Raw genomic sequence first — 24,384 nt, forward strand, 5'->3', positions numbered from 1 at the left:
TATCCAATAGTAAACGGTCAGGAGATGTATCCAATAGTAAACGGTCAGGAGATGTATCCAATAGTAAACGGTCAGGAGATGTATCCAATAGTAAACGGTCAGGAGATGTATCCAATAGTATCCAATAGTAAACGGTCAGGAGATGTATCCAATAGTAAACGGTCAGGAGATGTATCCAATAGTAAACGGTCAGGAGATGTATCCAATCAGGAGTAAACGGTCAGGAGATGTATCCAATAGTAAACGGTCAGGAGATGTATCCAACGGTCAGGAGATGTATAGTAAACGGTCAGGAGATGTATCCGGTCAGGAGATGTATCCAATAGTAAACGGTCAGGAGATGTATCCAATAGTAAACGGTCGGTCAGGAGATGTATCCAATAGTAAACGGTCAGGAGATGTATCCAATAGTAAACGGTCAGGAGATGTATCCAATAGTAAACGGTCAGGAGATGTATCCAATAGTAAACGGTCAGGAGATGTATCCAATAGTAAACGGTCAGGAGATGTATCCAATAGTAAACGGTCAGGAGATGTATCCAATAGTAAACGGTCAGGAGATGTATCCAATAGTAAACGGTCAGGAGATGTATCCAATAGTAAACGGTCAGGAGATGTATCCAATAGTAAACGGTCAGGAGATGTATCCAATAGTAAACGGTCAGGAGATGTATCCAATCAGGAGATGTAAACGGTCAGGAGATGTATCCAATAGTAAACGGTCAGGAGATGTATCCAATCAGGAGAGTAAACGGTCAGGAGATGTATCCAATAGTAAACGGTCAGGAGATGTATCCAATAGTAAACGGTCAGGAGATGTATCAACGGTCAGGAGATGTATCCAATAGTAAACGGTCAGGAGATGTATCCAATAGTAAACGGTCAATAGTAAGGAGATGTATCCAATAGTAAACGGTCAGGAGATGTATCCAATAGTAAACGGTCAGGAGATGTATCCAATAGTAAACGGTCAGGAGATGTATCCAATAGTAAACGGTCAGGAGATGTATCCAATAGTAAACGGTCAGGAGATGTATCCAATAGTAAACGGTCAGGAGATGTATCCAAGATGTATCCAATCAGGAGAGTAAACGGTCAGGAGATGTATCCAATAGTAAACGGTCAGGAGATGTATCCAATAGTAAACGGTCAGGAGATGTATCCAATAGTAAGCGGTCAGGAGATGTATCCAATAGTACGGTCAGGAGGTCAATAGTAAGGAGATGTATCCAATAGTAAACGGTCAGGAGATGTATCCAATAGTAAACGGTCGATGTCAGGAGATGTATCCAATAGTAAGCGGTCAGGAGATGTATCCAATAGTAAACGGTCAGGAGATGTATCCAATAGTAAGCGGTCAGGAGATGTATCCAATAGTAAACGGTCAGGAGATGTATCCAATAGTAAGCGGTCAGGAGATGTATCCAATAGTAACGGTCGGTCAGGAGATGTATCCAATAGTATCCAAACGGATGTATCACGGAGATGTATCCAATAGTAAATAGTAAAACGGTCAGATGTCAGGATGATGTAAACGGTCCACAATAGTAAACGGTCAGATGTATCCAATAGTAAACGGTCAGATGTATCCAATAGTAAACGGTCAGATGTATCCAATAGTAAACGGTCAGATGTATCCAATAGTAAACGGTCAGATGTATCCAATAGTAAACGGTCAGATGTATCCAATAGTAAACGGTCAGCAGATGTATCCAATAGTAAACGGTCAGATGTATCCAATAGTAAAGGAGATGTATCCAATAGTAAACGGTCAGATGTATCCAATAGTAAACGGTCAGATGTATCCAATAGTAAACGGTCAGGAGATGTATCCAATAGTAAACGGTCAGCACACTTGAAACGTGGTATTTAACCTGAGAATAAAATACTGCGCCACACCCCCCCGCTGTTATACCCTATTCTGTACATATCTCCAGCACCTTCTCCATTTTGATCAACGATCATGTATAGTATTGTGATACCATTTCTCCCCCCTCCCTTGTTTTACCTGTCGCAACATTAAATAAAAAAGCAGGCACAAATTTGTAGGTGCATTTTGTTTGTGTTGGAGGGGGTCTTTGGAACATGTTTCTCAGGATATTCTTAACACCAAAGAAGAGTTTTATAGACAACTGGTGCCCGGGCTGGGATTGAATCAGAATGTGGATTACAGGAATTGTGGCTTTTAAAGGCAATTTACAGTAAACGTTGACGGCTCAATCGGAATTGCCTTAACTGCCTGTAACCCGCGATCAGAGTGTATCCCGGCCCTTGTCAGACTGTTTTAACCAGGATTCAAACCTTGTTACACCCTCCATGTTCCTTCTATTTCTGCTCACTTGTTGCTCTCATTGGTCACTCTGAACTCCGTCCACTGGTCCTTTAGCTAGAAAATTATTAGAAGACATTGACTCAAACCAGGGACCTGTTGCAGCACAACCACACCTTCTTTACGCCCTCCACAACCATCCAACCTCTCTCTACATGACTGGAAAACCCCCGGCGCTAAAGTCCACCCATTGATCATTCTTCCAATAAATCAATCATTTTATTCTGAAGCTGAGGTTTACTACAAAGCAGGATCAATTAGTTAGCCGGCTACCTTCAATTATTGTATTTGCAGTGGTTTTTGAAGCTAGTTTACAAACACAAATTGAAAGCATATAGAACAGTTGTATCTTGTACTTGCTTTCAATGAGTGACAGCTCTATAACTCAAATGTGAATTTGGTTGGGTGGCCCAAAAAGTTGTTTTTGGTTGTTGAGCCAATTAATGCCAATTTCAAGCTGATCAATAAAACAAAATATAGAAAATGTCAAGTTAGCTGGCTAACTCATGAATCGTGCTTTGTAGTATACCCCTCTGCCCCCAGGCCCAGATCATGCAAGTTTGCATGTACAATGAAACACAACTAACCCACTCATTTTCATTAACCAATTGAACTCGCCAGAATTTAGTCCTAAAAACCATAAATGAGTTGCCTTTGGTTCAGTCATTCCTATGGGGGAAACTATAGGGTTTTGGGGGGAAAAAATGCTGAAAATAAGGTCTGAAATTAACCCAGGCATATATCTTATACACTTCATGAACAAAAGTTTGGACACCTGCTTGTAGAGCAACGCATTCCAAAATCATAGGCATTAATATTGAGTTGCCTCCCCCCTTTGCTTTAACAGCATCCACTCTTCTGGGAAGGCTTTCCCCTATATGTTAGAACATGCTACAAGAGCATTAGTGAGGTTGGGCACTGATGTAGGGAGATTAGGGCTGGCTCACAGTCAGTCCAATTCATCCCATAGGTGTTTGATGCGGTTGAGGTCAGGGCTCTGTGCAGGCCAGTCAAGTTCTTCCACACTGATCTCAATAAACCATTTCTTTATGAACCGCTCTCTGTGCACGGGGGCATTGTCATGCTGAAACAGGAAAGGGCCTTCCCCAAACTGTTGGCACGAAGTTGGAAGCACAGAATTGTCTAGTGTCATTGTATGCTGTAGTGTTGATTTCTCTTCACTGGAACTAAGGGGCCTAGGCCGAACCTTGAAAAACACCTCCAAACTGTACAGTTCGCATTGGGGCAGGTAGCGTTCTCCTGGCATCTGCCAATCCCAGATTAGTCCGTCAGACTGCCAGATGGGGAAGCATGATTCATCACTCCAGAGAATATGTTTTCACTGCTACAGAGTCCAATGCCTGCAAGCTTTATACCACTCCAGCCAATGCTTGTGTGCGCAGCTGCCATGGAAACCCATTTCATGAAGCTCCAGACGAACAGTTCTTGTGCTGACGTTACTTCCAGAGGCAGTTTGGAACTCAGTAGTGAGTGTTGCAACCGAGGACAGACTATTTTTACGTGCTAAGCTCTTCAGCACTTAGCGGTCCCATTCTGTGAGCTTGTGTGGCCTACCACTTCGCAGTTGAGCCAATTTTGCTCCTAGACTTTTCCACTTCACGCTAACGGCACTTACAGTTGACCGGGGCAGCTCTAGCAGGGCAGGAACTTGACGAACTGATTTCTTGCAAAGGTGGCATCCTCTGACGGTGCTACGTTGAAAGGCCATTCTTCTGCCAGTGTTTGTCTATGGAGATTGCACAGCTGTGTGTTTGACTTTATACACCTGTCAGCAATGGCTGAAATCCACAGGGGGGGTCTACAGTCATGGCCAAAAGTTGAGAATGACACATACATTTTCAAAGTCTGCTGCCACAGTTTGTAGGATGGCAAATTGCATATACTCCAGAATGTTATGAAGAGTGTTCAGATGAATTGCAATTAATTGCGAAGTCCCTCTTTGCCATGCAAATGAACTGAATCCCCCCCAAAAAACATTTCCACTGCATTTCAGCCCTGCCACAAAAGGACCAGCTGACATCATGTCAGTGATTCTCTCGTTAACACAGGTGTGAGTGTTGACGAGGACAAGGCTGGAGATCACTCTGTCATGCTGATTGAATTTGAATAACAGACTGGAAGCTTCAAAAGGAGGGGGGGTGCTTGGAATCATTGTTCTTCCTCTGTTAACCATGGTTTCCTGCAAGGAAACACGTGCCGTCATCATTGCTTTGCACAAAAAGGGCTTCCCAGGCAAGGATATTGCTGCCAGTAAGATTGTACCTAAATCAACCATTTATCGGATCATCGAGAACTTCAAGGAGAGCGGTTCAATTGTTGTGAAGAAGGCTTCAGGGCGCCCAAGAAAGTCCAGCAAGCGCCAGGACCGTCTCTTCAAGTTAATTCAGCTGCAGGATCGGGGCACCACCAGTACAGAGCTTGCTCAGGAAAGGCAGCAGGCAGGTGTGAGTGCATCTGCATGCACAGTGAGGCGAAGACTTTTGGAGGATGGCCTGGTGTCAAGAAGGGCAGCAAAGAAGCCACTTCTTTCCAGAAAAAACATCAGGGACAGACAGATATTCTACATATATTCTACAGGTACAGGGATTGGACTGCTGAGGACTGGGGTCAAGTCATTTTCTCTGATGAATCCCCTTTCCGATTGGGGCATCCAGATAAAAGCTTGTCCGGAGAAGACAAGGTGAGCGCTACCATCAGTCCTGTCATGCCAACAGTAAAGCATCCTGAGACCATTCATGTGTGGGGTTGCTTCTCAGCCAAGGGAGTGGGCTCACTCAGCCATGTACAAAGAATGGTACCAACACATCCTCCGAGAGCAACTTCTCCCAACCATCCAGGAACAGTTTGGTGACGAACAATGCCTTTTCCAGCATGATGGAGCACCTTGCCATAAGGCAAAAGTGATAACTAAGTGGCTCGGGAACAAAACATTGATATTTTGGGTCCATGGCCAGGAAACTCCCCAGACCTTAATCCCATTGAGAACTTGTGGTCAATCCTCAAGAGGCAGGTGGACAAACAAAAACCCACAAATTCTGACAAACTCCAAGCATTGATTATGTAAGAATGGGCTGCCATCAGTCAGGATGTGACCCAGAGGTTAATTGACAGTATGCCAGGGCAGATTGCAGAGGTCTTGAAAAAGAAGGGTCAACACTGTAAATATTGACTCTTTGTATCAACTTCATGTATATGTCAATAAAAGCATTTGACACTTAGGATATGCTTGTAATTATACTTCAGTATTCCATAGTAACATCTGACAAAAATATCTAAAGACACTGAAGCAGCAAGCTTCATTGTCATTCTCAAAACTATTTGGCCACGGCTGTACATACTTGTGCGTGTGTATATATAGTGTACGTTTTGTTCTGAGATAGTTAACATGAGCTTTTTTTTTTTTTTTTTTTACATAAATGTTTCAAAATTAACGAACTACGTTAAGGGATGAAGATGACTTCATACAGCAAAACAAGATTTCCTAAGCCTGTGTTCACCACAGACCTTATGTTCAGCGTTTTATCCAACAACGCCATTCATTTTCCCCTTAGGCTTTGTCCAAAAAAGCCCATTACTCTTACTCTCTCTTCCCTTTATCAAAGACCATTTGAACGAACCCGAAATTCATGTCCTTCATAAGATCCATTCCTCCATGCTTTTACAGCCAACACAATAGCATCATTGTCCAACGCTGCAACAAGGATGTCTGCCTGCACGTAACCCCGATCGACTGCATTGCAGCAGGTTTGGCTGTCTTGCCATGTCAGGTGGACAGACTGTTCACGTGACCAGAGCCATCCTCCTGAGACAAAGGCTTCTTTGTGAGGCCTTGGATGTACCCGACAAGTCCAGACACACAACACTTTTGTTGCCTGTCAGCTGGGCACAGCCCACTGGCTCTGTGACCCAACATCATGCTCCTCACTTCTCCATGCCTCCTCTAGCTACAGGGAAAGTAGGGCAAACTGATTGGGACACCTGGGTTGTGTGGCAAACCGGTAAAGAATGCCCTGTATGAAAAGGAACTGTTAGGCATCTCTTGTAGGAATCAAATGCTCCTGTGGGGAAACTGTTTAGTGTAAACATGAGAAATGTTTAATTTATTACATTTTTACACAAAACATTTTACTGTTTGCCGTTTGGAATGAAGTGTTTTACATGTTTCTGTCACAATTCAAATAATATTATTGCTTTTACATGAACAATGCATCTACTTAACTTTCCTCACCTCATTTTCATTAGCGGTTATATGTGAATAGTTGCATTGGCTTAGAAATTAAAGCGTTTGTCTTTAGTACCTCACTGCTTCCATAAACCACATTGCTCCACTCCTGTGCCAAATAACCAACATTTTCTGTTTCACGAGACCCACTGGCTACACGACAACCCTATGAATAACTCGACAGATCGAGGAAATAAGCAGTGCACGACAGTGAACCAGCACAAGAAAGCAAGGACACAAACCGATTGAATGTAGCACATACAACCTCTACAAGACCAATAAAGCTGCGCCAAGATGTTGCAGTAATGTTTCTGCTGCTCTCTGCCAGCCTCTGTGGCCCTAATTGAAACCAAATGTTGCAGACCTTTAATAAGCATAGCTGAAGACATGAAGAACAAGGGATAAACACAGAGGGCTCGTGCAATAACAACCGGCTTCCTCTGTGACACGACTAACAGTACACACCTCGGAGTGGAACACACTCTGGCCTGAAACAGATCCCACCAGACTACCTTTAGACCAATCAACTGTTCCATTCCGGAGTGTGTATAGTAACAGTGTGGTATGCAGTCAAACAACATACTTGTGCTAGAATGATAGAATTAAAAATGTTGACGTATGAAACAAATCATCTTAAATGCGCCTGTAAAATCAAACCTGTTGTCTGTGAAAGGCTGGCCATCAGTTTTGATTGAATATGGCAGTCGTTTAAAATAACATACACTAAATGGTCAGAAGTATGTGGACAACCCTTCAAATGAGTGGATCCAGCTATTTAATCCACACCCGTTGCTGACGTGTGTATAAAATCGAGCACACAGCCATGCAGTCTCTATAGACAAATGTTGGCAGTAGAATAGCCTTACTGAAGAGCTCAGTGACCTTCAACGTGGCACCGTCATAGGATGCCACCTTTCCAACAAGTCAGTTCGTCAAATTTCTGACCTGCTAAAGCTGCCCCAGTCAACTGTAAGTGCTGTTATTATGAAGTGGAAACATATAGGGGCAACAACGGCTCAGTTGTGAAGTGGTAGGCCACACAAGCTCACAGAACGGGACCCCCGAGTGCTGAAGTGCGTAAAAATCGTCTGTCCTCGGTTACAACACTCACTTGCTGCCTCTGGAAGCAACGCCAGTACAAGAACTGTTCGTCGGGAGCTTCATGAAATGGGTTTCCATGGCAGAGCAGCCGCACACGGGCCTAAGAATACCATGCTCAATGCCAAGCATCGGCTGGAGTGGTGTAAAGCTCTCAGCCATTGGACTCTGGAGCAGTGGAATTCTCTGGAGTGATGAATCACGCTTCACCATCTGGCAGTCCGACGGAGTAGTCTGGGTTTGACGGATGCCATAAGAACGCTACCTGCCCCAATGCACAGTGCCAACTGTTTCGTTTAGTGGAGGAGGAATAATGGTCTGGGGCTGTTTTTCATGGTTCAGGCCGCTTAGTTCCAGTGAAGGGAAATCTTAACGCTACACCATTCTAGACGATTCTTTGCTTCCAACTTTGTGGCAACAGTTTGGGAAAGGCCCTTTTCTGTTTCAGCATGACAATGCCCCCGTGCACAAAGAAAGGTCCATACAAAAATTGTTTGTCAAGATCGTTGTGGAAGAACTTGACGGGCCTGTACAGAGCCCTGACCTTAACTCCATCGAACACCTTTGGGATGAATTGGAATGCCGACTGTGAGCCAGGCTAAATCGCCCAACATCAGTGCCCAACCTCACTAATGTTCTTGTGGCTGAATGGAAACAAGTCTCTGCAGCAATGTTCCAACATCTAGTGGAACGTTTTCCCAGAAGAGTGGAGGCTGTTATAGCAGCAAAGGGGAGGGGGGGGGGGGTCCATCTCCATATTAATGGCCATGATTTGGGAATGAGATGTTTGACGAGCAGGTGTCTATACCTTTGGCCATGTAGTGTATGTTATATAGCTAACAATGATATAATAATTATACAAACAGTATTTACTATGATTGTCCATTACAACAAAAATAAAATGCCATTTCACTAGAGATTAGATAACATTGATTGCTGTCTTTACGCGGCTATAGATATATATATAAAAAAAACGATTTGTCATAGTGACTCTTTCAGCATTAACTATATGAGAATATAAAACAATCAATATATATTTATTCTCTGCTAGAGAACCTATATAAGATATAAAAACAAATTCAAGAGTGAAAAATAATTTGTAAGGGCTAATATTTTACATCACAATATGGAAACATTTTACAAAAGGCTGAGGCACAAGTCATCTTCCTCCATCAACCTCATCAGACCATCTGCATATTGCAGACAGTGCCCCCTTGTGGCATTTTGAGCACAGTACCCTAACGTGGCAAGTCCCATTGGCTTTCATTAGAACAGGCAGTTCATGCACTTGACGGCTTTGCTGCCGTAGTCGAGGCACTCTGGGCCGATGCATTCACAGCAGGCGTTATGGAACCAGCGGTACTTGGAGCCGCCCATGGACTCGCAGTACTGCTTGCACTGGCGGATGGACACGCAGTCATCAAAGTACACCACAGTGCACATGTTATCTGTGGAGGGGGGAAGACATGGAGAAATAAGCCTTTGAATACAACAGGCAAATATTAGCAATAACATGCTTCAGCAATATATTGTAGTCTTCACTTAACTTTTATGACAATACTCTAAAGCACAAAAGAAGCAAAGTCCTGTTAGTCCACCTCTATGTATCGTATCAAATTTATTTAAAAGTATATATATATTTTTTTAATCACAAAATGAAAGTCCACCTCCTCCATGTGACCTTCCATAGTTTGAACTATTGTGCCACAAGTATGTGTTAGCCAGCTGAACTAAAGCCTAGTAGAGCCTAACCTCTTGATAGATATGCATCATCCATACTATGCTATAAAGGGCTGCATGCGTATGGCTTGATTTAAGCCCATGTGTTCATCTCTGCCGCCCCACACTCATCCCACCTCATAAGGTTGAGGGCATCCCCCACTGCTGGAGGCCTGACTAATGAGCGTGTTTTCCCAAAGGGAAAACAGATCTGGGTCACAGGTTCACAGAGCGGATACGTAAGGAGCTCGCTCACCCCCCTGCCACAGATTCCTAGTCAATTAGAATCACTAGGACCAGAGGCTGAGGAGAGGACAACTGGAGCGGATGCACATGAAAGTTCACTAGGCCAGCAGCAATATACTCAATAATTTACAGGGCTGCTTGGATTTCAAATAGCGGCCTGCTAAAACCATCAAACGAAAGCCAAGGCCCTGAGATCTCATAAGCTTTTATGGAGGGGTCGAGCCACAGAGCTCAGTTCAAAGCAGCCTTAGCCATGAGTTCATTATAGCTTAGCCCTCCCCTCCTAAAATAATATGGTCCCTGCCAGGGGGATGAGTTAGGGAACTCATGGGGGTTCCCTAAAATAGTGTGTTGGATCAAAGTCCATATATTTAGAACTTATGGTTTGCCCAATCTGCCCAGGTTAATACCCCTAAAGCCAATTGGGCAGTCCTGATTTGTTATGGGACACACACACACACACACACACACACACACACACACACACACACACACACACACACACACACACACACACACACACACACACACACACACACACACTACCAGTCAAAGGTTTGGACACACCTATTCATTCAAGGGTTTTTATTTTGACTGTTTTCTACATTGTAGAATAATAGTGAAGACATCAAAACCAGGAAATAACACATATGGAATCATGTAGTAACCAAAAAAGTGTTAAACAAATCAAAATATGTTTTAAATTCTTTAAAAGTAGCCACCCTTTGCCCTGACAGCTTTGCACACTCTTGGCACTAGCCTTTTAAAATGATAAATGTGGATTAGCTAACACAACGTGCCATTGGAACACAGTAGTGATGGTTGCTGATAATGGGCCTCTGTACGCCTATGTAGATATTCCATAAAAAAGCAGCCGTTTCCAGCTACAATAGTCATTTATAAAAAAAATGTTTTTACCTTTATTTAACTATGCAAGTCAGTTAAGAACATATTCTTATTTTCAATGATGGCCTAGGAACAGTGGGTTAACTGCCTTGTTCAGGGACAGAACGACAGATTTGTACCTTGTCAGCTCGGGGATTTGAACTTGTAACCTTCCGGTTACTAGTCCAACGCTCTAACCACTAGGCTACCCTGCCGCCCCACATTAACAATGTCAATTTGATGTCATTTTAATGGACAGAAAATGGACAAAGTGCGCTTTTCTTTCAAAAACAAGGACATTTCTAAGTGACCCAAACTTTTGAACGGAAGTGTATATATAAATAAAATAGTATATTGAAATGTGGAATCTTCAGTCTGTTTTGCTGGTGAACTGGGTTTAATACTCTGATAACAGGCACCTGCACAAGACTGTATGATGTGTCTATGTTTTATTCTCTTATTAAATGAGTACACAGCAGCTATTAGCATCCCCATAATTCAACCCCCTCACCCCTCCCTACCTTCGGTACTTTGAGTGTTATCGTAGCTGGCGTGGATACTGTTCCCAGGCAGGGAGACATTTTGGTGCTGGTCCTCGATGGTCTCCAGGAAAGACACCAGGTTCTCGTGGTAAGATAGTTCCTCGGCCACGGGGAAGGACACCACCATCATGTTGATGGGCGCTTCACCCTCGGTGAGGGCACGGAACAGTGAGGGGATGGGTCGGTAGAGTTCCTCCACTGTGCTTTTGGAGGTAGCTGGAGTGTCACTGTAGTTCCTAGGATTACACATCCCTGTGAGGGGAGACAAGAAGCAAGATAGTAAATATTGAAATAAATAAAATGACAATAAATGACTGATAATCAGTATACCACTATTCTTCTCGTTCAAATTACCTTGACTAACCTGTACCCCAGCACACTGACTCATTACCCCCCGTTTATCCTCATTATTGTTATTTTATTGTGTTACTTTTTACATGTATTTATTTTTACTTTAGTTTATTTAGTCAATATTTTCTTAACTCTATTTTCTTAAAACTGCATTTTGGTTAAGGGCTTGTAAGTAAGCATTCCACGGTAAGGTCTACCTGTTGCATTCGGCGCATGTGACAAATAATATGTGATTTGATACTCAGCATTCACTGTCTGATGGATGCAATATCTTCAACAACCATTGAATAAAGGACATAGACATGGAAGGACTTGAAGCAAATGATGATGCAAAAATCAAATACCCATCCTCATTAACCTCATCCATTCTGACACCTCATTAACCTCATCCATTCTGACACCTCATTAACTTCATCCATTCTGACACATTTACATTTACATTTAAGTCATTTAGCAGACGCTCTTATCCAGAGCGACTTACATCTCATTAACCTCATCCATTCTGACACCTCATTAACCTCATCCATTCTGACACCTCATTAACCTCATCCATTCTGACACCTCATTAACCTCATCCATTTTGACACCGGTTCTTGTTTCCAATATGCTCACAACTGCACCTAGTCCGTGGCACCTACCCACACAGTCGCAGCACTCCTCCCACAGTGTGCCAAGACAGAGCATACACTCTTTACAGCACGAGCAGTTCCCATCCGAGGGCCTGCACTGACACAGCTCCTGTACATCACAAAACACACAGTCAGGACTGATAGGAGAGAGACATTCTGCAACAATCTGGTATAATCCTTCTATCATGTTGTGCACAGGTGTGTTAGTAACACTCAGACAATGCAGTAGCCTCAGTCAGGCTTCAGTCATAACATGAGGAGAGCAAAAACAACATAAGAGAGTTTATTTATCTTGGTGTGTATCGAGCACATCATAGTTGATACAACGCCAAGAAAATAAACCATATAATATCCTGTCCCCATTTAGAAATCACTAGGGAGAGGATTTGTGTGTGCGCGAGCGGTGACTGTGTGTGTGTGTGTGTGTGTGTGTGTGTGTGTGTGTGTGTTTTACTGCGTATGCTTGAGGTTTCCACCGGAGTGAGTGGGCCGACCTCAAGTTGCCTGTTCTGTGACTCCTCCAGTGCAGAGCGGTTGAAAGGGAGAACAGAGGTTAAATTCCAGATGTGCAAAAGGATGGCGCTAACTGAGCCCACAGTCAAGTGTGGTTGTGGCAGCACCTTGCCTGACAACTCAAACTGAATTCTCTCGCTGCTCTACGTTCACTACATACTTCAAACTGAGACCACCATAAATGACTTCAATGACGGCAATGTCAAAATGAGGGGTGTTGTACAAAACAAATCAGAGTATCAAAGCCAATAAAAACGCTGTTTTACCCACGTGTGTTCTGGCTCTGGACCAATCGGAACGGTTAGAATGTGGTTGCGTTCTATAAATCATCGGAGGTACGCCAGACTCATTGTGGAGAAGAAACTAAAGTCTGTGAAGTAGCGTTTGGCTGGCGCAAGGGAGTTTGGGTAGCCAGGCAAAGACCAATGCCCAGGGAAGGTACACATATATACAGTACCAGTCAAAAGTTTGGACACACCTACTCATTCAAGGATTTTTCTTTATTTTTACTATTTTCTACATTGTATAATAACAGTGAAGACATCAAAACTATGAAATAACTCATATGAAATCATGTAGTAACCAAAACAGTGTTGAAGAATCTCAAATATATTTGAGACTATTCAAAGTAGCCACCCTTTGCCTTGATGACAGATTTGCACACGCTTGGCAACCAGCTTCATGAGGTAATCACCTGGAATCCATTTCAATTAACAGGTGTGCCTTGTTAATTTGTGGAATTTAAATTTCTTCTTAATGCATTTCAGCCAATCAATCAGTTGTGTTGTGACAAGGTAGGAGTGGTATACAAAAGATGGCCCTATTTGGTAAAAGACCATATTATGGCAGCTCAAATAAGCAAAGAGAAACGACAGTCCATCATTACTTGAAGCTCAGTCAACATTTCAAGAACTTTGAACGTTTCTTCAAGTGCAGTTGCAAAAACCATCAAGCTCCATGATGAAACTGGCTCTCATAAGGACTGCCACAGGAAAGGAAGACCCAGAGTTACCTCTGCTGCAGAGGATACGTTCATTAGAGTTACCAGCCCCAGAAATCGGCAGTTAACTGCACCTCACAGAGTAACAGACACATCTCAACATCAACTGTTCAGAGGAAACTGTGAATCAGGCCTTCATGGTCGAATTGCTGCAAAGAAACTACTACTAAAGGACACCAATAAGAAGAAGAGACTTGCTTGGGCCAAGAAACACAAGCAATGGACATTAGACCAGTGAAAGTCTGTCCTTTGGTCTGATGAGTCCAAATTTGAGATTTTTGGTTGCAACTGCCGTGTCTTTGTGAGACGCAGAGTAAATGAACAGATGATCTCCGCATGTGTAGTTCCCACCGTGAAGCATGGAGGAGGAGGTGTGATAGTGCTTTGCTGGTGACACTGTCAGTGATGTATTTAGAATTCAAGGCACACTTAACCAGCATGGCAACCACAGCATTCTGCAGCGATAGCGTCATCCCATCTGGTTGCACCTAGTGGGACTATCATTTGTTTGTCAACAGGACAATGACTCATCACACCTCCAGGCTGTGTAAGGGCTATTTGAGTAAGAAGAAGAGTGATGGAGAGCTGCACCAGATGACCTGGTCTCCACAATCACCCGACCTCATCCCAATTGAGATGGTTTGGGATGAGTTGGACAGCAGAGTGAAGGAAAAGCAGCCAACAAGTGCTCAGCATGTGGGAACTCCTTCAAGACTGTTGGAAAAGCATTCCATGTGACTACCTCATGAAGCTGGTTGAGAGAAAGCAAAGCTATCATCATGGCAAAGGGTGGCTACTTTGAAGAATCTCAAATATAACATATTTTGATTTGTTTAACACTTTTTTGGTTACTACATGTGTTATTTCATAGTTTTGATGTCTCCACTATTATTCTACAATGTAGAAAATAGTCAAAAAGAAAAACCTTTGAATGAGTAGGTGTGTTCAAACTTTTGACTGGTACTGTATCTCCATTGGCTATCTCATGTACAGCCAAGGTAGACTAGGCTAAATCCTTTGAGGACACTGTGCAGCTGTAAATTGAAAACCTTCACTTCATTGTAGCCCTGCCAACTCAGCAAGTTGTATTTTATTTTTTTGTATCTCCCCTCTCTGTTAGTTGAGGGATCCCAGCAACTGTCCTGGTTTAATGTGCTTTTCCAGTACAAAGAGAATACTGTGATCACAGCAGAGAATTCAGGTTCGTGTAAAATGACTTCAGACATACAGAGGAAATGCATAGTGGGAGGTTAATCACATTTTAGATTAACACCAAGGATTAAAATGTTGGCATAATATTGTATGGTAGTCGAACTTTACTCTGAAAAGACAACAATCCCTTATAGAATTTGCATAGAGTTATCTCAACGTCAACGTTATTAGTGAGTGAACCTAATGCCTTTCGGAAACGTCACACTAAGCGCCTCGCCTTCTTAATTGAGTGATGCCTTTCCAGAAACGTTATGCTAAGAGTCTTACCTGAATGAGACATTTGCTGACATCACTGGCACAGAGAGCCTTGTTGCAGGCTGTGGTCATGGAAAGTCCCGAGAGAAGGAAAATAAGTGCAGTGGATAGTAAGATTTGAGTAGACTTCATTCCGACACGCACGAAACAGTAACCTGAACCGACAAAACAGAGACAGACACTAACTTAGAATGTACCCCTTATTCAATGAGGTAACACAAGACGTCATACGGGCACAGACATACTAATAAAATACAGGAGAAGTCGTGTCAAGGAACCATCCCTTTGATTCCATTGTTATGGTAAATGACCCGCTCGCTTCAAAGGAGCATCATTCCTTTTCTACACAAACCCAAAGTCATCAAACCCATTGCAATGCAAAAAGACATTGGTTTCTCGCTTGCTGGCAACTCAATTCTAATAAAGGTTGCTGCGCACTGTCATTAAAACATCTTGAATACGTTTCAAATACATGTTCAAACGTTGTATACCTATTACGGTAGTCTAATTCAATAATAGCATGTTTATCATTCCAGTAGTGCAACACTAAGACTTCAGGGTTACATAAGGAAGGAATGTTACATTTTATCCTAAAATTAAACCCTTTGGATACATTGTATGAAAAGTCTGACACGTTTCAGGCTGCGTTTATGGACGAGCCTCGTGTTTTGGAGAGGCAAATACGCTACCCAAAGCTATAAACACCTTTTCTCAACATGAACTAACTAGGAAGAAAGAAGGATGGACTTTTTTTGTCTTGGTAAAGAACCCACACCAAGAAACCATAGAAGTAGTAAATAAACTTACCTTGCCCAAATAGTCGATTCTTGCTCCAGAGGTGAACGTTTCTTACCTTTGTTTACCTCTACTTTTCCGAATTAAAGCATGTTCTTCTGTTCTGATGGCGTGACTCTCCCCTCTGGCTAAACAAAGCAGACAGTGGTAGGCAAGCGCCTTAAAGAAACAGTTACCATTTCAGGCTGCAGGCACAGTAGCCCCGCAGCTCAGGTGAACCCGAGCCAAGACAACTATGTCTGCTGGCATCATATCATATGCCATTTCTACTTGTCGTGTGTTGATCTGATTTGTTTAGCTATATTCCCCACTGTACATATTTATTAGATTGTTACTTAGTAAATAGTAGCTTTTGAAGGATAATTCTGATCAATTCACTGATCACATTCACTGATAATGATAGCCAGAAGAGGACTGGGCATCACACTGAGCCTTGTTCCTTTCTAGGTTGCTTTCTACCTGGCCAGTGTGTTTCTGCCTCTGCATTGCTTGCTTCGGGCTTGGTATCTGTTAAGAACTTTGCAACTGCTGATGTAAAAAGGGCTTTATAAAATAAATGTAATGACCAATAATATTATTAATTATGTAGTCTATATTTAAAAATTTACAATATTGAGAAATTAAATTGCAAATTGTAGGCTAGACTATGAATTAATAAATTAATAACTGGATATTTCATAATGCATTGCGAATAGTGATGAACGAAGACTATGTTACTTTGGTTTACTTTATGGCACGCAATGAAAATAACCTACTTGTTACATTGTTGCCGCTTTTGTGCGCAGTAGCTGCAACACTTTGTCGCGATGTATCGTTATATAAAGAAAAGGCAACGCACGGGATTCCGTAGTCAAACCCCGATGACGAAAGAGTCTCCTGAAACCAGTAACGCTAGCACCCAGAGCTAGCTACAGCAACATCTCACTATATTTTAGTCAGTAGTATGTTTAATACTCATCGTTGAATTACATTGTTAGCTAGTTTGGACCAGATGGCTGCGAAAATCAACGAGGCGCACGACCACATTGCCAAGGCTGAAAAATAGTAAGGAAATCGTGCTAGCTAACGTTAGCCAATTTAGCTGTATTGCTTTTGAGCATTTTATTTCAGTAGGTAGCCAGTTCCATAGTATTAACTAGTCTATATTGTAAATATACCTATTTACAACACAAGTAGGAAGGAACGTTTATTTCTAGTTAAGTCAATGCTATTTATCTAGCCACTCTATACAGGATTGGAAGCCAGTTGAGCTGCCTGGCTAACGTTAGTCTCTTCCTGCGCTGCAGTTATTCCTGACAGTATCACTGCATAAATAATAGCACGTCCACATCTGTATTAAACCCTATGTTAAATCCAAATAGACAACCCTGGTGTTATGTTTTCACTGAATATAATGCCTTTCCCCCCCAAAGTTTAAGGACCAGTTTCATGAAATGGAAGCCTGACTATGACAGTGCTGCATCAGAGTACGCAAAAGCAGGTATTGTATTAAAGGCTATTTATTATCTTATTCAATACACCTGAAAACATGTTCCCTTCGACAACGACTGGTGAGCACTAGCAAAGTAAAACTACGTTTAAGTTTAGTTTTAGTTGGCTAGTTGGGCAATAACACACAGTATTATGATGCTAGATTGCACTTAATGTTGCTCAAGTTGTCCAATGACATAGCTATTTATTATAAACTGGGTGGTTTGAGCACTGAATGCTGATTGGCTGACATCCATGGTATATCAGCGGTATACCACAGGTATGACTAAACATGTATTTTTACAGCTCTAATTAAGTTGGAAACCAGTTTATAATAGCAATAAGGCACCTCAGGGGTTTGTGATACATGGCTAATAATAGGGGTGCAACTTTGGTTTTAGAAGTGGGGGGGACATTATTATTATTATTATAAAACATTTTTACCCAGTTGGATAAACACTGCAAATAGCCTACCTGACCACTCAGAGGCGTCCACATGGTCCTAAAGCACACTGTTGCCTCGTTTTGTATCACATTCCAATGATAAAACTGGGGGTGGGGGGGCAATTTCAGGATATGTGGGGGACATGTCCCCAGAGAAAGTTGCGCCCCTGGCTAATATACCACAGCTAAGGGCCGTGTCCAGGCACTCTGCGTTGTGTCGAACATAAGAACAGCCCATAGCTGTGGTATATTGGCCATATACCACACCCCCTCTGGTGTTATTTCTTAATTATAAATGCCTAATGAAGCATTCCCTCCTCCATCTTCCAGCTGTTGCCTTTAAAAATGCCAAGATGCTTGAAGATGCGAAGGAGGCATACCTACAAGAGGCAGAAGCCCATACCAACAACAAAACGTATCCTTTCAATGCTCACTTCCTATAGTGGGCTAGGCTTATCACACAATTTTAACAACCATGAATGCTTTCGCAGTAGTCTTGGAAATCGCAGATCTAGGGCATTGTTAATGTTGTTTGACAGTGAATGTAGGGATTTTATATGCTACATTTGAACAACATTGACTACAAATCTCATATAAACATCAATGTTTTCTTTAACTTAACTAAATGTACAGACTATTCCATGCTGCCAAGTGAGTATGAAAGATATGTCTCATGTAATGCTATTCATAGAGTCCAGATGATGTACAATAGACACTGGTTGGTCTACTTTTGTCTGTATTGGATGTTGCTAAGGAGACATTTCTGTTGCAGAGCACTTGAAGCAGCTGGTATGATGCTTAAGGTTAGTGTTTAATGTGATACACAGTATCTACTCATACATTGTTATCAGACGTCGGATCAAAATTGCTGTTTTTTTTATTCCATAGTTTTAACTCTTGTTACCCACTTCAGGATTAAAGCCATTGTTGTTAGTCAGACATTTGACAGACGACTACTGTTTTACTATTAACTACTTACTGTAGCTAATCATTGACAGACATGTGTTTCTCTCCAGGACATGCAGAGGATACCAGAGGCTATCCAGTACATTGAGAGAGCAAGCATGATGTATGTAGAGAACGGCACACCAGACACTGCAGCCTTGGCCCTCGACAGAGCTGGAAAGTACGTAGCAAATATTGATCATCATAGATGGGCTCTAGAAAGTAATTCCCTGTCATCATTGGCATGTCACTAAACGTATTGATGATGCTGATACTTGGTTTTAGTCCTTGTTTTGATGCTCTTTTTTTTTAAAGTTAAAAGGCGTACCTTTCTTTTTTTTGTAGGCTAATCGAATCACAGGATCTAGCAAAAGCAGTGGATCTGTACCAGAAAGCTGCATCAGTGTTTGAGGTACAGCTATATGAGTTCAATATTTGATACTACGGAAGACCAGAAATCATTGTGTTGCTTCCATGCCACTTCCTCGGTTCAGGGTCACATTTGTAGGGATCTCACTTATTGCATGGCACTTATTGCATGGCAATATTAACACAGTCCTATTTTATATTGAATACATTATAATGTTGTAACGGTAATGCAATGTGATCAAATCAATTGAAGCAGTATTGATATAGTGAATGCATATTTCTGCAGAACGAGGACCGTCTACGTCAAGCTGTGGAGATGCTGGGGAAATCATCAAGACTGCTCGTCAGGCAACACAAGTAAATTCTCACTTGCTTGACAGATTTTTCTTCATGTCCTACTCATTCCCTACCCGCTAACTGTGTTTTTGTCCGTCAGGCTTGATGAAGCAGCAGTGTCGATTCAGAAGGAGAAGAACATGTATAAAGAAATAGAGAATTACCCAACGTGTTTTAAGGTGCGTTTTACTTATTGAACCTGATTAAGAAAATTGACTGTGTGTTGAAACCAAATTGTTGCCTGTGTATTTGCTTATCTCCAGAAAACCAGTGCCCAAGTGCTAGTCCACCTTCACAGAAATGACTTCGTAGCAGCAGATAAATGTGTTCGAGAGAGTTACAGGTACTGACTTAACTTTTACATTTTTATTTATTTAATTTTTTACCTTTTATTTAACTAGGCAAGTCAGTTAAGAACACATTCTTATTTACAATGACTGCCTACCCCGGACGACGCTAGACCAATTGTGCACCAGATGTGATACAGCCTGGATTCGAACCAGGAACTGTAGTGACACCTCTTGCACTGAAATGTAGTGCCTTAGACCGCTGCGTTTCAAATTAAGCAATAAGGCCAATATACCACAGCTAAGGGCTATTCTTACAAAAGGTGGAGTGCCTGGATACAGCCCTTAGCCGTGGTATATTGGTCATATACCACAAACCCCTGAGGTGCCTTATTGCGATCATAAACTGGTTACCAATGTAATTAGAGCAGTAAAAATACATGTTTTGTCATAGTTATATGTTACATGTTATACGGTCTGATATACCATGGCTGTCAGCCAATTAGCATTCAGGGCTCAAACCACCCAGTTTATAATTAAAGATAAATAGGAAAGTAGTTTATGACTTATGTTTGATTAACCATTCTAACCATTACTCCTAGTCTGCCGGGCTTCAGTGGGAGCGAGGACTGTATTGCCTTGGAGCAACTCTTGCAGGGCTATGACGAGCAGGATGAGGACCAAGTGCACCGCGTCTGTAACTCGCCCTTATTCAAGTATATGGACAATGATGTGAGTGTGGTGCCTAGAGCCTACTATGTAACCAACGTTTATTTCAAAGCATGTCATCACAATGTTTGAGTGTCTACTCTTAAAATTGGTGTTCAGGGGTGTGTTTAGTAGTCGGATTCCGTTGAAAAACATTTAGTCTGTTACAAAATGTTTCACAAAAAAAAAACGTTTACTCTAGGAAGAAAATGGAATGGAGGGAGAGGGACCTTCTTGAATTTGTCAAATAGAAACACTTTTTTGTTGCAAAATATTTTCCTTTGGACTAAACAGTTTCCATTGCAAAACATTTTGCAGCAGAATCCGATTCATGAATACATCCCTCTTTACTGTCTCCTTTGATCACGTTTAAGGACTTTAAAAGGTATGGAATCATGAGCTGTCCTTTCTATATGAAAACTCTCTCCTAGCCACCCCATAGATGCATTTCCAGGCTAGGCTGAGTAATACAAAGTCAGAGAAGTAGTTTATTAATAGACACAATAGCAGTCCAACTGCTTTTTAAAATGTTTTTTTTTCCTGCGTCACCCCTCTAGACCCTGCTTGCTTGTTGTTTTTGTATGATTTATCTTTTCAATTATCATAATATTTGGGAAAAACCTCTCCTGATCTATTTCTGAAACACCTGATTCAAACCAACCAAGGGTTTTCTGATTCGTTAATTAGTTGAATCAGCAAAAACATGGAACTGGCTGGGTGGGTACTCAAAGAGAGATTTGGAATACTCTTCTGAGAAAAATATACTGTAGAGACCACTAACTTGCCTTAACCTGATCAAAGTGCCAATGGTCTTTCAGTATGCCAAGTTGTCCGTCAGCCTGAGGGTTCCAGGGGGTGGTAAGAAGAAGAAGGCGCCAGCTGCCGATGCTGCGGAAGGAGGAGCAGGTGCCGGAGAGGCTGACGAGGATGAGTATGCCGGTGGGCTATGTTAGCCACAGAACCTGGACTTCCTGTCTGGACCAGAACACTTCCTGTTGCCTGTTAGGAGGGGAGTTTGAATCTTCCACAGCCTGTCCTGTCATTCTGAGCATGTCAGGGAGCATGTCTGCCTTACTCTCCCATCTCCAGAATCCAAGCAACAGCTGCAGGCACTCGGACCATCAAGCATAACGAGTTATGCTCAGAACAGTAACATAAGCATGGTAACGTCGGTGTGGAAAATAATCACATACTACTCAATGATTGAATATATATTATTTGTCCCTTTTTGGGTTTACTGTGATTGTAAAATATTGTTCATTTTGCTGCATTTATTGTGATATAAAATATTATATTGCTTTTGTTGTATTTGCCTTCAGTGGATTGATCAGTGATGGTTTTTATCTTTAAATCTACAACCGTATGCAACAAGATACACAGATACACAGTGTGAAAATGTAACTTACAATCTAAAAATGCTGTGCCTCAATGTTTGATGTGTAAAGGGGGGGGGTGAATCCATTTCTATAGTATAAAGTGTTAAACAGCTATTTCAGTTGCTATTGTCTGTGTGAAGGCTACACTCATATATGGACTCAAATGAATGCTGAGAAAATAATATAGTGGGTAATTTAGTATGAAGTGATTTATTTTTTTGTTTTGTCAGGATTTCAGAATGCCTTTCCAGTTTTCATCTGGCTATGCTTTTTAACCAGCTGAAAGATAGAAATGATGATTCCTGTTTACAACTAATCTTAAAATGTGTGTCAAGTATTGTGGAGCATGCCGGCTGGATGTTTGTGGCATGCCCTCTTGTGTTTTTACTGAATAAAATGGCAGCCACATTCTCAACATTCAGCTTTCAAACATGTGCTTTATGCTCAGGTCGCTGAACCACAGTAACACCACAAACTGGATTCCTTACACTATGGAGGTGCACAGACATTATGTATCTTCTTTCTCATTCGCTTACACCTTGTATTGCATGGATTTGATCACATTTTGGTTGACCATGTGAACTTAACACTAACAATGTAAAAAAAAAAAGGGGGGGTGTTTCAAGCAATACAGGTTACAAGCTTAAAAAAGAATGGCTGAATTGACGCCCTCCTATTCTCAAATCACAGGTCTTCATAGGGGTTCCATGAACATGGACATACTCCATGATATGATAGAAATACTCTGAACATGAACATACTCCATGATATGATAGAAATACTCTGAACATGAACATACTCCATGATATGATAGAAATACTCTGAACATGAACATACTCCATGATATGATAGAAATACTCTGAACATGAACATACTCCATGATATGATAGAAATACTCTGAACATGAACATACTCCATGATATGATAGAAATACTCTGAACATGAACATACTCCATGATATGATAGAAATACTCTGAACATGAACATACTCCATGATATGATAGAAATACTCAGTGTTCATCACATCACTGTTTTTCCCTTTTCGGTTTCTCCTAGGTGTCCTACAGGTAAAAAAAAAAAAAAAAAAGTATTCCCGTTCTTGTGAGATGATATACATTTCCTGAGAACGACAGCTCCATTGATTACTCTTCAGAAACATCACAATAACGGCAACAAAGTATCTTAACTTGTTTTCCATGTCCCAACCTCTCGCTGTTGTCTTGCCGGAAAAGTCAAAGCACATCCAGTAGGCTACTGTAAGGGAAAATATCTTGGACAATACAAGTGGCTAGTGTCTCTGTCGCTGCCCCCTTCTCTTCCGTGTAGCTCAAGATAACATGTCTGTTCAAGTTCACAGCCAACTATCTGGACAGTATATTGCACAACCCATGGTTCATGTTTCCCAATAGGAAAAAGGCCAGATGTCTGTGTCATCTCTAACAACACTGACTGACTGATGGCTGCAAATCTTTAGAGATGCACTTAAAGAGTACAAACAAAAAACTACTTCTGCAGTCATATTGTTTCACTGTAGGCTCGATAGGGAGATGGTTCTTATCACAGTCACACCAAAAGACAGGGAGCGCAACAAGCTAGCTTGGAACTTCCTGCTGGATTGTGCTTTAAAAAAAAATCTATCATTCTGAGACTTCATGTCTCTGTCGCCTACTAGGTGGCTCTCTCACTTTGTTTTCTGGTCCCTGGTCCACTTGATCATAGTCTCTGGTGATCGGTACAGGAAGATGAGCTTGGCATACAGGTCTTCCTCCAGTTCCAGCTCGCCCGTCTCTCTGACCAGGAAGATGTCGGTACACAGCTTCAAGATGCGGTCCACGGCGGGCAGCTCCTCGAACATGATGGAGTGCGAGATGCCGCTGAAGAACTCGCGCACAAACTTTCCGATGACGAGCACCACCGAGGCGTAGAGACCCATGATCCTGTCGGTGAGCGACGTAACACATTATATAAGCCGTGTAATTATACATTATAAAGGCTCATACGTACCTATAACAAGTAATAAACCACTATAAATGCAGGATCCCTTTTAGAAAGCAAGACCAGGGTTGTGTCCAGTAGGCACAAAACAATATCTTGAAACAAGGTGGTACTACCTGACCTTAAACAATAAGAAATGCTAATGTTCATTTTTCGCTGCTTAATGTTTTACTAAGGTGTGCCGGACTGAAAACAACCCAAGTCACACTGTGAGATATCCCTCCACTCACCCATATCCTGCCAGGAAGCCCAGACTGGGCGGGCTGACTTTGTCACTAAACACGTACAGCTGGAGGCCCGCCTCTCTCTTCTTCCCAACTGCCGCACCCCTCATCTGGATCTGTCCCGCCGACGGCTGGTCTACAATCCACCACTCCTGGATCTCTCCACTGCTGTTGTGGGTTCTCTCCAGGGCTAGCAGGATGTTCTTGTAGCTATTGTCTGAAAGGGAGATAATATCATTAATGCTACATCAGCAGGCAATAATAAGAGGGGGATGCTTCAGTTTGAAACAGTGTCAAAATAAGAAATGTAGAAGTGTTAATTTCACATACAATGTAAATCTGTCTATGAACATCTATTCATTCTATTTGAGGTCTATTCAAGGATTTGTAATTTTTTTTTTAATTGAACATTT

At 41.9% G+C, this 24,384-nt stretch overlaps 2 protein-coding genes and 1 pseudogene across 3 annotated transcripts; 1 reads left to right on the forward strand and 2 right to left on the reverse strand.

Annotated features, from left to right (window-relative positions):
* Nucleotides 1-8,390: 8,390 nt before the first annotated feature.
* Nucleotides 8,391-16,004, reverse strand: LOC123990280 (twisted gastrulation protein homolog 1-A-like). Of its 2 annotated transcripts, none has more exons than XM_046290870.1 (5): nt 15,876-16,004; nt 15,035-15,177; nt 12,052-12,151; nt 11,042-11,314; nt 8,391-9,118 (listed from the first exon to the last, which is right to left on the reverse strand). In XM_046290870.1, exons 2-5 carry the CDS (start codon nt 15,152-15,154, stop codon nt 8,937-8,939), a joined length of 675 nt encoding a protein of 224 aa, XP_046146826.1. In that variant the 5' UTR covers nt 15,155-15,177; nt 15,876-16,004; the 3' UTR covers nt 8,391-8,936. The 2 variants fall into 2 exon arrangements, with proteins under 2 accessions (XP_046146826.1, XP_046146825.1); XM_046290869.1 differs by having other exon boundaries at nt 8,392-9,118; nt 15,830-15,986.
* A 644-nt stretch (nt 16,005-16,648) lies between these two features.
* Nucleotides 16,649-22,167, forward strand: LOC123991385 (gamma-soluble NSF attachment protein-like). Its single transcript, XM_046292935.1, has 12 exons — nt 16,649-16,861; nt 17,230-17,297; nt 18,062-18,146; nt 18,365-18,382; nt 18,504-18,534; nt 18,748-18,857; nt 19,022-19,088; nt 19,332-19,402; nt 19,482-19,560; nt 19,645-19,724; nt 20,271-20,400; nt 21,195-22,167. Exons 1-12 carry the CDS (start codon nt 16,809-16,811, stop codon nt 21,327-21,329), a joined length of 927 nt encoding a protein of 308 aa, XP_046148891.1. The 5' UTR covers nt 16,649-16,808; the 3' UTR covers nt 21,330-22,167.
* LOC123991386 overlaps nt 21,937-24,384 on the reverse strand; it is a 174,209-nt pseudogene continuing 171,761 nt past the window's right edge.

The sequence above is a fragment of the Oncorhynchus gorbuscha genome, linkage group LG12 (genome assembly GCF_021184085.1).
Source record: "Oncorhynchus gorbuscha isolate QuinsamMale2020 ecotype Even-year linkage group LG12, OgorEven_v1.0, whole genome shotgun sequence".
NCBI lineage: Eukaryota > Metazoa > Chordata > Actinopteri > Salmoniformes > Salmonidae > Oncorhynchus > Oncorhynchus gorbuscha.

Coding starts and splice junctions, on each gene's coding strand:
- LOC123991385 (XM_046292935.1), top strand. CDS start 16,809: ATGGCTGCGAAAATCAACGAGGCGCACGACCACATTGCCAAGGCTGAA. Junction 19,403..19,481: donor CTGCTCGTCAGGCAACACAA/GTAAATTCTCAC, acceptor TTTGTCCGTCAG/GCTTGATGAAGCAGCAGTGT. Junction 19,725..20,270: donor TGTGTTCGAGAGAGTTACAG/GTACTGACTTAA, acceptor CATTACTCCTAG/TCTGCCGGGCTTCAGTGGGA.
- LOC123990280 (XM_046290870.1), bottom strand. CDS start 15,154: ATGAAGTCTACTCAAATCTTACTATCCACTGCACTTATTTTCCTTCTC. Junction 11,315..12,051: donor GGAGTGCTGCGACTGTGTGG/GTAGGTGCCACG, acceptor CTCCCCTCACAG/GGATGTGTAATCCTAGGAAC. Junction 9,119..11,041: donor TAACACTCAAAGTACCGAAG/GTAGGGAGGGGT, acceptor CCCCCTCCACAG/ATAACATGTGCACTGTGGTG.